At 43.1% G+C, this 14,673-nt stretch overlaps 3 protein-coding genes and 1 non-coding gene across 6 annotated transcripts; 1 reads left to right on the top strand and 3 right to left on the bottom strand.

The window, feature by feature from the left end:
* Positions 1-127: 127 nt before the first annotated feature.
* LOC112893576 (Bowman-Birk type trypsin inhibitor-like) lies at positions 128-848 on the bottom strand. The gene is made up of 2 exons (XM_025960982.1): positions 708-848; positions 128-610 (listed from the first exon to the last, which is right to left on the bottom strand). Exons 1-2 carry the CDS (start codon positions 781-783, stop codon positions 369-371), a joined length of 318 nt encoding a protein of 105 aa, XP_025816767.1. The 5' UTR covers positions 784-848; the 3' UTR covers positions 128-368.
* A 696-nt stretch (positions 849-1,544) lies between these two features.
* On the bottom strand, positions 1,545-4,494 carry LOC112893575 (PRA1 family protein A1-like). Of its 3 annotated transcripts, none has more exons than XM_025960981.1 (9): positions 4,166-4,304; positions 3,855-4,052; positions 3,468-3,508; positions 3,285-3,363; positions 2,636-2,722; positions 2,446-2,534; positions 2,262-2,333; positions 2,056-2,177; positions 1,545-1,869 (listed from the first exon to the last, which is right to left on the bottom strand). In XM_025960981.1, exons 2-8 carry the CDS (start codon positions 4,004-4,006, stop codon positions 2,074-2,076), a joined length of 624 nt encoding a protein of 207 aa, XP_025816766.1. In that variant the 5' UTR covers positions 4,007-4,052; positions 4,166-4,304; the 3' UTR covers positions 1,545-1,869; positions 2,056-2,073. The 3 variants fall into 3 exon arrangements, with proteins under 3 accessions (XP_025816766.1, XP_025816765.1, XP_025816764.1); XM_025960980.1 differs by having other exon boundaries at positions 3,855-4,014; positions 4,166-4,301; XM_025960979.1 differs by lacking the exon at positions 3,855-4,052 and having other exon boundaries at positions 4,166-4,494.
* A 984-nt stretch (positions 4,495-5,478) lies between these two features.
* On the bottom strand, positions 5,479-5,552 carry TRNAV-CAC. Its single transcript has one exon. It is a non-coding gene; the product is annotated as a tRNA-Val (tRNA).
* Positions 5,553-7,992: 2,440 nt separating this feature from the next.
* LOC112892130 (delta-1-pyrroline-5-carboxylate synthase 2) lies at positions 7,993-14,211 on the top strand. Its single transcript, XM_025959215.1, has 21 exons — positions 7,993-8,342; positions 8,967-9,038; positions 9,124-9,227; positions 9,319-9,421; positions 9,513-9,674; positions 9,829-10,106; positions 10,681-10,831; positions 10,937-11,101; positions 11,189-11,266; positions 11,359-11,448; positions 11,524-11,610; positions 11,710-11,796; positions 11,868-11,964; positions 12,077-12,180; positions 12,764-12,839; positions 12,968-13,118; positions 13,191-13,259; positions 13,395-13,461; positions 13,767-13,837; positions 14,001-14,080; positions 14,157-14,211. Exons 1-20 carry the CDS (start codon positions 8,250-8,252, stop codon positions 14,077-14,079), a joined length of 2,184 nt encoding a protein of 727 aa, XP_025815000.1. The 5' UTR covers positions 7,993-8,249; the 3' UTR covers position 14,080; positions 14,157-14,211.
* Positions 14,212-14,673: the final 462 nt, after the last annotated feature.

Genomic DNA, 14,673 nt, shown 5'->3' with positions numbered 1-14,673 from the left:
GTAATCCTGTGTAACTGTGCAAACTTGCTTCGTGCAATAAAATCAGTATTCAGTAGGTGGGGATCTTCCCCTCCAATATTGTTCGAAAACAGTCTGAGTGCAAGACTGCTTTGTGCACTCGACGATATTGCAGAAGATCTACCTTTATTTGTGCGTGGAATACGGGTCTTTTTCCAGAAACAGTAAGAAAACCATGAGTCCATGACCAGACATTAAAAGGAAAAAAAACACTGATTTCTTCTCCGCATCCAGAGCAGGATGCAGAGGGAACACTGGAAGACTGAAAACCAAAGGCAGGAGCTATAATAGGCAGCTGCCGGCATGATTCAGGTGACAGCAGAGCAGGATCCCGGGCGGCGTCCAACCAATCACGCGGCCGGCGTGCAGCCGTGCTTGCAGAAGTTGGTGATGCGGTCGGCGCAGCGGAAGACGTCGCTGCCGCCGTCGACGGTGGACTTGACGCAGTTCCGGCACGCCGGGTGGCACCCGCCGGGGGCCTCGTCCGCGCACAGGCACTGCGGCGGGAGGGACCTGGTGCACGCGCCGCAGGTGTCGCAGCACGGCCACGCGCTCGCCTTCGGGGCCTCCGCGCGCTCCCCGATCCCGCGCCCTGCAGCACCGACCCAAAGGCATTAAGCTACACCGAGCGGGGCAGGGAGAGAGATTGTGGTTTTGACACAGGGATTAGGAACAACAAAATCCCTCACCTTTGCTTTCGGCGAGGGGCAGAGCTGCGAGGACGGAGAGCACGGCCACCGCGAGGAGGAGCACCTGGGTCTTCATGGTTGTTTCTCTTCGCAAGGATCAGTGGCGAGTTACACTACTTGTTCGAGACGAGCTCGTTCGTGCCTGGCTATCTGTATGATGCTAATGGGATGGAACGGGGGTCTTTTTATAGGAGCGGAGCACCGCCAAAGATGAGTGACCACCGCATGCCGAACTGAGAACGTAGCTAGCAAAAGTGACAATAGATAAATGAGCAACTAGTCCTAGAAAAAGGTGTAATGGGTACGGCAGCACGAGCCTAATGTGGGTAGCATAATGGTTTACGCGCACGCGCAGCAGCGTGACCGCCCCCAAATGGAAATGGGTGTGACCTGGAGAACGGGAATTCCAAAGACTGGATCTATCTACTATCTAGGCATCTAGCACGAGCGTCGGTCGAGTGTGTTTCTTGCCAACCCCTTTTTCCCTCTCCATCATGTACATGAACAATAAATATACTCCCGGCACCATGTTTAGAATTTTTATGTGATACTTATAAAAAATCATAACCATTATATAGTACTTTCAAGTACGAATCCAATAATATCACTTTCGTAAACTGTTAACTGAAAACTGTGAAGTTTCAATCTTGAAATACTCGCACCGTATAAAAATAAATGTTGGGAGGAGTATAATGTACTAACCTCTTATGTGTCGAGCATTCACAACCATTAACTCGGTAATGCGCGTCTGAAAGTTGCAGTTGGTAAATGCGAACCAGTTTAGAGTTTACATCCAGCATCTGAGTATGTTATAAAGTACACATAGTGAACCAAATCAGCACCAATAACATAGTCACTATAAAGAAGAAGCTCGAGGCAGACGTTTCAATTCAAAAGCAGCATCTTCCAAGTTCACTCGAGAATAGCTTTATACAACCTTTACACATACAGGTTTCCCCAAACATTGGAAACAAGGCAAGCTAAAACTAGGGTGGGAACTGGACCCTGAGACTCGGATATTTCACCACCTAATGATATCTACAATGTTGCAGTCCAACAAGAAGCAAGGAGGAAGGACCCTGCGAAAATCTCCCACGAGAAAAAGGCCCAGAGACAACATTGGATACAGATTTGACACTTGCATCATTCTTTTATGACAAACCTGCATGACGCAAAAAAAATGAGCCCAAGATAAGCCCGCAGGAAAATGTGGGGTGCTCCATCATATACCACTGCAAGGTCTCCACCAATAGCCAGAAGGCATATCCGCTATGATGCATTCACATAACACGTTGCAACATTATACAACTTGAAGCGGTTTCAAGCTAATATTCAGGTAGGCACTCACATGGAACAACGAAGACAATTACAGCTCACTGTAATTCCGCCATACTGCTCGAAATTCCTCCCTGAATGTGTTCAAACGTGCTTTCAAATTAGGTGTTCTGAAGCTGGCATGAAGTAAGGTTACTGCAAGGCAGGAACTCAGCTGTCAGGCATAGCATGGTGTATCCACGATTTACTTCAAAATTCTAAACATGCAGCTGTGCTTACCAAGCAGACCAATAAGTAGGGCCCACAAAACCGTGAGGAGGCTGCACGAAGTCAACCAGAGCATGCAGCTAACTGAAACACGCAGATGATTTTAGATTTCTCTTGGTCTGTCATGACTGAAAATTTTCTAACCTAGGGTGCACAATGGTACATATCAACATATGGAGGAAGGTGTGCTACCAACCTGCGGAAAACAACAGGACAAAGACCCACCGAGGTCGACCACAGATATGAATTGATCTTCGTTTACTTGGTCGGCCTCGGATGACAGGCCTGAAAATGTCATTTCCAATAGCATTAGCATATCTTCCAGGGATTCATGACCAAAGAAGAATATCAAAGAGTTATTAGAGGGGAGAAAACAAGATCCTCACGTTATGGGTGGCCTCATCTTTGCGGCTAAATGTGGTGAAAATTGTCTGACAGTCCTTGTGACTTTCTCATTGAAAGTAACTGCAAAACTGCAATCTCAGACATGAGAAATGGTCAATAACAGATGTCCTGATGAGAATTATCATTTTCTTTCAGTGTATAAGAACATTCTGAGAATATGGACACGCCAGCTCTTCATTTTGGCATATGATGTATAATGCAAACAAAGAAACAATTATTCTGCAAAATTATGTCACTAATTGTATCAAACAAACTCAAAATGCTGCATTTCAACTTTCTTTTAACTCCAAAAATGAGCAAGAAGATTACAGATTTGTATGTTCAAATTATTGTTTGGAGAATGTGAATTTGATGTTTTCCTTTTTGACACAATACAAAGCCTCGCATGGGAATAGAGAGATAAAACTTAAAAGGTATCAAGTCACCAGAAGCTACATGGCAACTATCCACTGATATTTGTAATACCAGCTCACCATAACTTAAACATTCAGTTAAAAATGATTTGCTGAACATTAATAAGCTTTTTCCAGACTTCCAGATCATGGGGGAGAATAGAGTATAGAATTAAGAACACTCCACCAACCATAGTGAAAGTATAATATGAGTGTTTCAGCGCAAGTTAAAAATCACCTGTCATTGAGGAACGCAATGCTGAGACCAGTTGCTAAAGAAGCAAGGATGGCAACTGGCTTCCTAAGAAAGCCCATTCCTGCATATGCAAGAGGCAGGAGGTATTAAAAAAAACATAATCCAACCCAAATAGCAGAAGTAGAGCAATTCTGCCACACATAGGTCACAGGTGTCTTTACCTACCAAGAATGAACATTACCAAGATAAAGTAGTTCGTCCGATAACTGTAAAGAAGCAAAACAAAGGGAAAGGAGACTTGATAAATAAAAGGTATGATAAGAATATGTCCTGCAACTCAGTTCATGATTTTAACTAGCTTGGAGAATTCCCAAGCTTTCCCCATGTATCTCAAAGCTTAGAAATGCCTTCTAATCATCCATCAATACAATCAAAGTATATCTCACACATTCCTCAATCATAAGTTGCCACTCGAGTACAGGCTTACAGAGAAAACATTTTAGTACACATAAGAAAATTTCAAAGCCTACTGTTGCAAAAAACATCTTACGGCAAGTAGTTTAAGGCTCGTCGAAGTACCAAACTCAATTCTCAAGTAGACCAGCACCATACCACACCATAACGACGTTTAGATTCAACATGCTGGTCTCCAAACTAGTACTCGCCCGAAAGCCGGTCAACGCCAACAATCCGATATGTACATCTCTGCACCAGCTACAGCACCATCCGTATGATGTACGAACTAGCAAGGGTTGATAGCTCATCGTGGCACCTAACCCAGCAACCTCCACGTGAGTCCGCAACCCCACTCTAAATCACCCAAAATTACAGGAGATGAACCAATCTACCTCGGCGATTATTCAATTGGTTATAAGATAAGCATCAAGCAAACAAGCGGGGGTGATTTGGGCGCGAGATCGTACTAGTAGAGGTTGCACTTGAGGCGGCTGGTCCACTTGGAGTAGGATCGGGGGGCGGTGAAGCGGGAGAAGAACTCCGAGACGGGGCGCGGCGGGGTCGACCAGTCCACCTCCCGCAGCGCGTCCACCAGGTCTTCCGTCGTCACAGAGCTCCAGTCCATCGCTGCCGCTGCCGCCGCCGCCCGGGCCTACGAGCTCGCCGTCGACTCCGAAGCGGCGAAGCCCAGACCCTAGCGAGGAGACGGCGACGCTTCTAGATGGTTCGATGGGAACTGGGGGAACGGTGGGTCCGTCGAAGCCGTTCGGAACGGCCGACTCGGCTTCGAACCGGCCGGACACTCGAAGCGCTGTGATGACGAGAACTACACACGACCGCACGCATTTCAGGCCGTCCAATCATGGATCAGCGGTCCGGATCGAGGGCGAAGGCGAGGGCCAACTCAGATCATTTGGGCTGAGAAAAAAAATAGAATTCGAAATCTGGGCCAGTCCACATGATCGGGTTGGAAAAAAATACAACCATGCAAAGGTTTTACAATCTTTTTTCTCACAACAACAGAAAGTCAGAAATAGTCGAAAAGAGAGATAAGCAAGATAAAGGAAGACTAGAATTAACGCAAATCGTTGGTGGAAAGGAAGACATCAAATAGCTCATATCTAAATAGGTGTAAGTACTCCACGTGCACGCCAAAATAAAATTAATGAAACGGTTATGATTGCTCCAATTATTTCTATATGTCTTTGTATTTGTGTCGACTCTTCTAATAGCATATGGAAGAAACAAATCTAGAGACATTGACCAATCTATTGCGTTGACAGCTATTGGCAATTCACTTCTATCATTACCCGTAGAGGTTGCTCTAGCTCTCGAGCTTTTTGCTAAGTTGAGCTTGAAAATGTACTAAGACTTCTTCAAGTTTAGATTGTTGATAACATTTATAGAACATAAGATTGTAGAGTTCAATTTTTATTGCCGTTGCCTTTATACTAGCGCATGGAATACAAATATTTAAATCATGATGAGTTTTACATTCGTATATTTTAGAGAGGTGCACACAGCGCGCTTATGCCATCCATTTTTCTAGACTTGTGTTGCCAAAACGATCTGCCAACACTTTTCTATGAAATATGCAGAATAAGTGTGCTCTACCCATCAACTTTCCAATCTCTTTCTACGCCAAAAAGTAAAGTTCCAATAAAGAAGGCATCAACCTATACATCGCAGACCACAACATGAACACAAATTCCACGGATTTTTTTTTTAATCAAAGGTAAGACAACCAAATCTTAAAAACATTAAGAGACAAAAAACAACTTGTCTGAGCCCAGGTTCGAACTGGGGACCTTTAGTGTGTGAGACTAACGTGATAACCAACTACACCACCCAGACTTTGGTGATGTAGAAATTACAGTATCTAATATAAAGAATTAATAGAAACAAGATGACCATGGACCACCCAAGATGCCAAATGATTGTCTTTGGATCTTGATTCCTAGACTACCGTATATGCTCTACCATCAAAAGATCGAAGCGTAGATCACGGGTGCATGAGTTGGGCACTGTGTAAAGGTTGGTGCTAGCTGCTAGCTAGCTCCCAAAATCCACTTGTCGTCAACCGTAGCCCGTATGCGAGGAACCTTTCCCGCATAGCCAGGCGGCGCCTGATCCTGCCGAATCTCGCGAGGCAACGTGGTGCGCGCATGTGCACACGGCTCTGACTTCCTCTGGAGTCTTGGGACTCATACGGGTGGAGACAACAGAAAAGGGACCTGGGCTGAGCAGCAGATTGGATCGCTCCATGTTAGGCTCCTTAACTAGTTTATTTCATCTTTGAATGATGCACTACTGATATTTTCTCCATGATTAGTGGACTGCATGGTAGTTTAACAAGTGGAGCTTGCAGAGTTGCAGATGTCAATTTGGCTTCTCCTTTGTTTCATTTCCTTCAGGTGTAATTTTCTTCTTCTTCTGTGTCATCTTTACTGCTTGGCGAGTAAGAGGGTACTATGAGACTCAAGATCTACAGTAAAACCACATGACGTGTTTTTGTTGGGACTCAAAAACACCATCTATCATTACAGCACATATTATGCCGTGTACTAGTTGGACTTCTCCTTGGTCGTCATTCCCTGCACCTTGTAAAAAGCCAGATTAATAGGATCTTGAGACGTTACTAATATCACAAGCGGAAAAGGTTATTACGCGAAGAAGCAAATACACATTTCCATACTGTAAATGGCGCATCTATCTATGTTGACTGGTGTTTCTCTGCTGTTCTTTTTTTCGAAATTAACATTTTCTCTGCTGTTCTTAAAAGACCAGCTACAAGAAAATTCTACACTTATGCGCTAAGCAACACTTATTATTTACATCTCATGAACTACAGCGAGCAACAGCTCAATCCCAGAAAGAATGAGAAAAAAAGGTTTTACAGCCCACAGGTTTGGTGGTAGCGGCCAATGCAACAAACTGTCGTCTTAGAATTTTCCTAGCTAGTGCTCCATCTTGATATTGCTCAAGGGTTGGTGAGACACGCTAACATGTTAGCACGAATGGCAGTTTTCGTGGGGTCATAAATCTTAAGGTTCCTATGTGCCAGCCACGTATTATTGATTGTCTCTCCCATAGGAGTTATGTTGGTATCCATGCATGTGGTTGATGAGCCCCTCTCTTCTTAGCTAGACACATACTCCACTTCTAATCTACGGACATATTATGATGTCAACATCGACTGAAGTAGGGAGATGTGCAAGTTCTTTCCATTAACAACTTACATCTTGCCAGCAGGCAAGTTTTGGTCATTAAGGTCGTCGTGTTTCTATATTTCGTGTGAACTTGACCCGTAAGATCTTGTGCAAACAAGAAACCGCGCACTTTGGTGTAATCACCGAATCTGTAAGTGCATGTTTCCAAAAGTTTGAATTCAGAAACAAGAGGAACAACAAACAAGGGATCGGAAGAACCATGTATCCACGGCAAATAAATGATTTCCATCCTTAATTTCTATTTTGACACGCGGTTGCCTGACACATAGGACCGGCTAGAGACGACACGTACGAGTGCTCATTCATGCCCTAACCTCACTTTGAAATTTCTAGACACATTGCGAGGCCATTATGCACCGGAGCACTAAGAGCAGTGAACCATGCATCCATGATAGGCTAGATTTTTCTCTTTTATTCATGTACACGTTATTTTGAGGAAACACATGGCCAAAGCAAGTTTTTGTCCATGGTAAGTTGGCAGCAACTAGAATCTTGCCAGGAAGTTTTGTCTCTGAATTTCAACGGCCACACAAATCCTAATTAAGCTCGAATAACCACATGCCATTCATCCACACGGTCCGTACGTGCACCTAACCTAACGTGTTGCGCGGCTATTTGGTTTGGAAACGTGAAGCTGCTATTCTGCGGGCGGCAAATGCTTCGTTTCAGAAACAGATTCACGAGGGAAGAAAAGCACAAATTACCACAAGTGGCAATGAATTTCATCTTTATCGCATCCCAGCCGAACTCGTCGCTGCGTGACACGTCGGAGCCCCAGAGCACTCATGCACCCTTGTATGTTTGTGCTAGGCGCTAGATCAGCAACCTCCCGTCGAATGGCGGGGCAACAGGTCACCCCCGCACAGGACGCCCCGCTGATGGGTCGAAGGCCCGCGAGGCCGCAACGCAACGCAACCACCTGCCCTGCCCTCCTATATCCCCTCCGCCCGGGTCGACGATATTTTTGGGCAACGACCCCGCCCAGTTCCACAAGCCGCGCCACACGTGGTGGCTCGATCCCCTCCGTGGGGCGGGCTCCGCGGGCGGACGGTCACGGGCCGCCACGGGCCCTGCCCGCCGCAGACGATCCAGGGGGCCAGGCGGCGCGCGGCCGGCCTCGCCACATGTGTGGCCCGTGAGGGAGGCGGAAGGGGCGACGCGGCGCGGCCATTTCTTTATAAAGCCGAGCGCCCCCCAGCAGCGGTTCTCACCCCCCGCCACCGCAGCGCCTCTCTGTTGTTGTTCGGCGTCGGCCCTCCGCACCAGCGCCGGCGGCACAGGCAGGCAACACCGCGGGGAGCCACTCGCGAGCGAGGAGAGAATGGGGAGGGGAGGGATCGGAGGCGCGGTGGCCATGGAGACCGCCGACTCCACCCGGGCATTCGTCAAGGACGTCAAGCGCATCATCATCAAGGTATACTCCCAGTCCCATACATCTTCTGTTGTTTCTCCTGGTTTTTGTTTATCGTCTCGTCTCGTGGGGAATGCCGCCGACGCTGTTCAGTCCGATTGCTCCTGTCGCGCGGCCGACTGAGTTTTGCCCGATGGAATGCGAGGGTGGTGAATCCGATCTCAATCTGATCTCGCATTGTTTTGTGGCCAACAATGTTTTCTAGAAAATATTTTGTAAAAAACTCGGTACTATTTTTTTTTCATCCCCAACTCAAAGGGTTGTTGGCTTGGGGATCTGTGACCCGTAAATATGTTTGTTGGAAACGGAGGACGTTTTTATGCCTATACCATTCCAGTCTAGTGTTTCGTGTGTTCCCTGTTCCCGTGGAGCTGATTGACATGTGATCAGTGAACCTCGGGATGGGGTTTAGATTTTATTTTTCCCCGGGTGGCAGGACAGTCATTAGGATAGGATGTGTGCTTGGTTGCGACTGAAGATTCACAGACTAGATATTTTTGGATCCATCACTAAACAAAGATGAGGATTTAAAATAAGCTGCAGACATTTCTTTCAAACAAAAAAATAATTGCGAATTTTTGTCGTTACGTTAACCGGATTCATATATTTTACCATGTCCTGTTGCAGGTGGGCACAGCTGTTGTCACTGGGCAGAATGGCCGATTGGCTATGGGCAGGCTTGGGTCTCTGTGTGAACAGGTAAATGATAACAATATGCTTTCACCCATGGTGTTTGTGGTTTCATGCTTTCAGTCACTAAATAGTTAACTTCTTCAATATTCAGGTGAAGCAACTGAATTTTCAAGGGTATGAGGTGATTCTGGTAACATCAGGCGCCGTTGGTGTTGGGAGGCAGAGGCTCCAGTACCGGAAGCTTATCCATAGCAGGTTGCAGAGAGTTTTGCTCACACTCTAATAACGGTTTTGCCAGTGTCCTCTGGCTCAAGTATATTTTGCTTACCATTCTCCTTGCTTGCAGCTTCGCTGATCTGCAGAACCCGCAGATGGATTTTGATGGAAAGGCCTGTGCTGCTGTTGGTCAAAGTGGTTTGATGGCGATCTATGACATGTTGTTTAGCCAAGTGAGTCTGCTTGATCTGACGAATTTGTATCTAGTAATAAAAGAAGTTCTAAGTTAATTGTGTTTCTAACAGGTTGCTTATATGATTGCAGCTTGATGTAACGTCATCTCAACTTCTTGTAACGGACCGTGACTTTAAGGATCCAAGTTTTGGGGACCAGCTTCGTGAGACTGTTTTCGCGCTATTGGATCTTAAAGTAATACCGCTATTTAATGAGAACGATGCCATCAGTACCAGGAGACAACCATATGAGGCATGTTTCCTTAATTTGGTTTCTTCAACTAGGAGTTTAATTAATTGCCATACGTCAACCTTCCAAATCCAATATACGACAACAAGATAATAACGACAATGAGCCCTTCTTTATGTTTCTACTTTCAGATTGTAATGATGAACTTAACTTGCAGGATCCTTCTGGTATATTCTGGGATAACGACAGTCTGGCAGCGCTGTTGGCAGCAGAACTTAATGCTGACCTTCTTATCATGCTTAGTGACGTGGAAGGACTCTATAGTGGCCCACCAAGTGATCCTCAATCAAAGATTATCCACACATATGTTAATGAAAAACATGGGAAGTTAATTAGTTTTGGAGAGAAGTCTCGTGTAGGAAGAGGTGGCATGCAAGCTAAAGTGGTTGCTGCCGCTAATGCTGCATCAAAAGGCGTACCTGTTGTCATTGCAAGGTGAGTCATACTCTTTGATGTTATTTTAGAATAAAATGGAGAAGTGTTCATAACTACTAAATATACCAAGTCACCTCCTGTATATCCATTGTTAAGAACCCTATTTTCTACGACTTATGGTAATTATGGTTTCAAGCTGCAGATACAGTGTCGTTTTCTTTGCAAAGTGCTTAGACTCTGAGTAATGTAGCTAATCATTGTATTAATAGGGTATTTTTGAAAATTTGGAACGTGGAGAGTAGCCTACAAATTTGCATTGGATAGTCTAAGGGCTCCCAATTTTTGCAAGATTATATTGCATATTTAATTGCATGGCATTCTATGCATAGAATCCTGAATCTTGACATTTCTGCTTGTAACATTAATATTTGATTGCTTTTTAAAGAGATGTGATAATCTATCAAATACTAATTTATTAGTAAATAGGCAAGCGCATTGTAATTTTTTACCCCTATTGATGCCTCAACTCATAAAAGCAGCTCTGTGATTAACTGTTTGTGGTACAACTCATTTCTGCAATGTTTACTTTTAGAACATTTACAGCCTCTTTATATCTTTTTTACTTTCTATGAAGTGGATTTGCAACGGATAGCATTATTAAAATTCTCAAAGGAGAAAAACTTGGTACACTTTTCCACAACGAAGCAAATTCATGGGAATGTTCGAAGGGAGCAACAGCTCGAGAGATGGCAGTTGCAGCAAGAGACTGTTCAAGATGCTTGCAGGTATATATTTTTTCCCTTCAACTATTTGGAATATCAAATCATCATAATATTTCTGGTTTTCTGGTTACCTGAATTAATATGGAGTTGCACGTTCCACCATAACAGAAGTTGTCATCAGAGGAGCGCAAGAAGATTTTGCTAGATATTGCTGATGCTCTAGAAGCAAACGAAGATGCAATTAGGAGTGAAAATGAAGCTGATGTGGAGGCTGCACAAGATGCTGGTTATGAGAAATCGTTGGTTGCTAGGATGACCCTAAAGCCAGGAAAGGTTGTTCTCTCTTTTCATTTCTTGTTTTTCTGTTCATACGGAATATTATCTTCTTAGATACAATTATCTGATGATATATATGTGTAGATAACAAACCTTGCAAGATCCATTCGTGCAATTGCTGACATGGAGGACCCTATTTCCCACACATTGAAAAGAACAGAGGTGAAATTAATGGGAAAAAAGATACATGCTGTGATAGGTTAGATGATAGGCTCCTGAAATTCTTTAATCAATCACGAACTCCTTTTGTATAGGTTGCTAAGGATCTGGTTTTTGAGAAAGCATATTGCCCATTGGGTGTTCTCCTCATTATTTTTGAGTCTCGCCCTGATGCATTGGTCCAGGTAAACTTTGATTCAGAAACACAGAATATAAATATTATCTACAAAATCAATGATTATTTGTGATTTCTGGTCCAGATTGCATCTTTGGCAATCCGAAGTGGGAATGGCCTTCTTTTGAAAGGCGGAAAAGAAGCTATGAGGTCAAACGCAATATTACACAAGGTAGTATGGATTTAGCTAGCTCTCTGGAGCTAAATAGTAATGTAACAACACCTTAGCTTAGATGGGGTCCAAGGTAATAATTTATTTTTTATTTGCCAGGTCATAACAGGGGCAATTCCAGATTCTGTCGGTAAAAAGCTCATTGGCCTTGTGACTACCAAAGATGAAATTGCTGATTTACTAGCGGTGAGCATTTAATGTGATTATTTTGATGATAATTATGTGCACAAATATGTCTAAACACAAGACTTTTGCAGCTTGATGACGTGATTGATCTTGTCATTCCAAGAGGCAGTAAGAATCTCGTCTCCCAAATCAAAGCAACTACCAAGATTCCGGTTTTAGGTCATGCTGGTAAGCTATTTTTTAACAGTATGAAAAATGGTTTATATTAATTCATAAGTTACAAAGTTACATCTTCTTTGTGATTTTATAAGACTGAATCAAAGTTTTTCCATTTCTTCAGATGGTATCTGCCATGTTTACATTGACAAATCGGCTGACATGGATATGGCAAAACGTATAGTATTGGATGCAAAGGTTGATTACCCAGCAGCGTGCAATGCAATGGTACATCTCTAATTTAGTTGCTTACTGATGCCATGGTACATATTTAATTTAGTACAGTTAGAAGTGGGCAGAAATCTTCAATGGCCCATGCTCCTTAAACTAATTTAGTAATTTACTATTGCCCTGTGGTTGCTTTCCTGAAAAGAAGTCCATAGCCTCAGAATACAGTTTTCCTTGTCTACCTTTTGTGCTCTACCTTTTAATAGTTTTTATTTTTATTCTACATTATACTGGTTATTTAGCCAAATTAAAAGCACGCTTATTTTTACTTCTTCCTAAAAGACAAGTTTTTGCCCAGGGAAAAGTATTATGATATTTGAATTTTCTATGGCCTTTCCTTATCATATATTTACTGAAGAAAAAATGTTATTATTTATTGCAGCATTTATTTTTAAAAAAGTTACTGGCAATTTTTCAAAAGAAACACCATTTCGTGGATGTAGCCACCAAAATGAGCTGTTAAAATCTACATATCGTGAAATTGTATTAGCTACCTCATAAAATAATTCTTAAAGAACATATTTATAGAAGCTATTTGTTTGTTTGAGAATGTAATGTGGGTTCTGTAATTTACTTTTTGCAGGAAACACTACTTGTTCATAAAGATCTGAACAAGAGCGAGGGCCTTGATGATTTATTAGTGGAACTTGAGAAAGAAGGTCTGAACTCAAAATATTATTACTACTGTCTTTCATATGTTTAACTGGTGGATGGAAAAATGATTCATAGGCACACTAGTGAATACTGAATATTTATGCTCACTTTATCATTACTTTTCATATTGCAGGAGTAGTTATTTATGGTGGGCCTGTTGCACATGACAAATTGAAAGTACCAAAAGTAGATTCATTTCGTCATGAGTATAGCTCAATGGCATGCACCCTTGAATTCGTTGACAATGTACACTCAGCAATTGATCATATAAATCGTTATGGAAGGTAAGTAGGTTTTATTTTGAGCATATCAGCTCGCCAGTTGGCTAATTTTGACCAAATTTGGTTTCTTTTCAGTGCTCATACAGATTGCATTATCACTACTGATGAAAAGGCTGCAGAGGCTTTTCTGCAACAAGTTGAGAGGTATTGAAACTTTCTTTCCGCTGTTCTTGTGGCTGGAATTTCTTGTAGCAGTATCATTTGCTACAGATTAGACTTCTTGTCTTTGATGATTTTCGATGTAATGAGTGACATGACATTTCTATTGAACTGCAACAGTGCTGCTGTGTTTCATAATGCAAGCACAAGGTTTTGTGATGGGACTCGCTTTGGTCTAGGGGCAGAGGTACTTCCTTGTTGACTGTGTTTTCATAATGCTTCTTCCATAGTATATTTATGTCACTTTATTCCATAGTATCTAAAATTGGATTGTTTCTATATCCAATTTTTAAATTGTTATTTTACACCCTCCAGAAGAACCATAGTGAGGTCTAAAGCCATCACGTAGAATTTTAGTATTAGTAGGATAAGTGTGTTTTTGTACAGGTGTCATCCCTTAACAGCTAGGCATAGATTTTAGATAGAAGTAAGATCCTGAGGCACTTATTATTAAATTATTTCTTTTTTTGACCTTTCCAATGGCCTTTATAGGTTGGCATAAGTACAGGGCGCATACATGCTCGTGGACCTGTTGGCGTTGATGGGCTTCTTACTACCCGCTGGTATGCTTTTATCATGTTTCCATATTTGATTGGGAGATTTATTTTTTTTTGCGCCTAGTCCTGGTGCTTTATCATGACAAGAGGAAAATAATCTACTTTGGCTCACTGTTAGTATGTTCACGTGATACTTAAGATCTTTATCTGTATCTTTCACCATATGTAGCATCCTACGAGGCAGTGGACAAGTGGTGAACGGTGACAAGGGAGTGGTTTACACCCACAGGGATCTTCCTTTGCCATGAGGCAAGTAACAGTTGACGCGGCTTCAAAAGAATGCTTTACCACGGTCACTAACCATCAACTTGCGTCTTCTTTGCAGGCAAAGGCCCTCCCTCTGCTGTCGGACAATCGCTGAACTCCCCTCTAGTACCTTTTCTTCATTCCATGCTTCAAGATAAATGCCTACTTGTCGTCCAATCAAAAAAGGAGGGGAAGGAACTGTGATACTATCTAGTTCTGCGATGCCTGCTATTTCATTTCATTATATTGGATTTGCTTAGACCATTTTGGTACGAGGCCTGTGTGGTGTACTTGTTGTGTACTTGCCGGTGTAACCGTGGAGCTTCCTTCGAGACATCTGTATTAGAGATGTAGTAGCTAGAGATGTACCATGGCTCCGGCTGAAGGTTGACTCTGCTTCTAGGCTATGATAATGCATGTGTGATGTGCGCCTGAAATCTGTCTTGTATCCGTCTTCCGGAATGATTATGCAATGATGCCATGATACTGTGCCATTCGGAAGCTTTAATGCGCCGCTTGACCCAGATTTGAAAATGAGCTTTGCTCTTCTGGGCGCTGGGCGCTCCCGTCGTTCGCGAGGAGGACTATTCTGCTGT

The sequence above is a fragment of the Panicum hallii genome, chromosome 5 (assembly GCF_002211085.1).
Source record: "Panicum hallii strain FIL2 chromosome 5, PHallii_v3.1, whole genome shotgun sequence".
In the NCBI taxonomy this organism is placed as follows: domain Eukaryota; kingdom Viridiplantae; phylum Streptophyta; class Magnoliopsida; order Poales; family Poaceae; genus Panicum; species Panicum hallii.
Note: the sequence above shows the minus strand (reverse complement) of the source record. Positions and strands in the feature narration are given on the sequence as shown.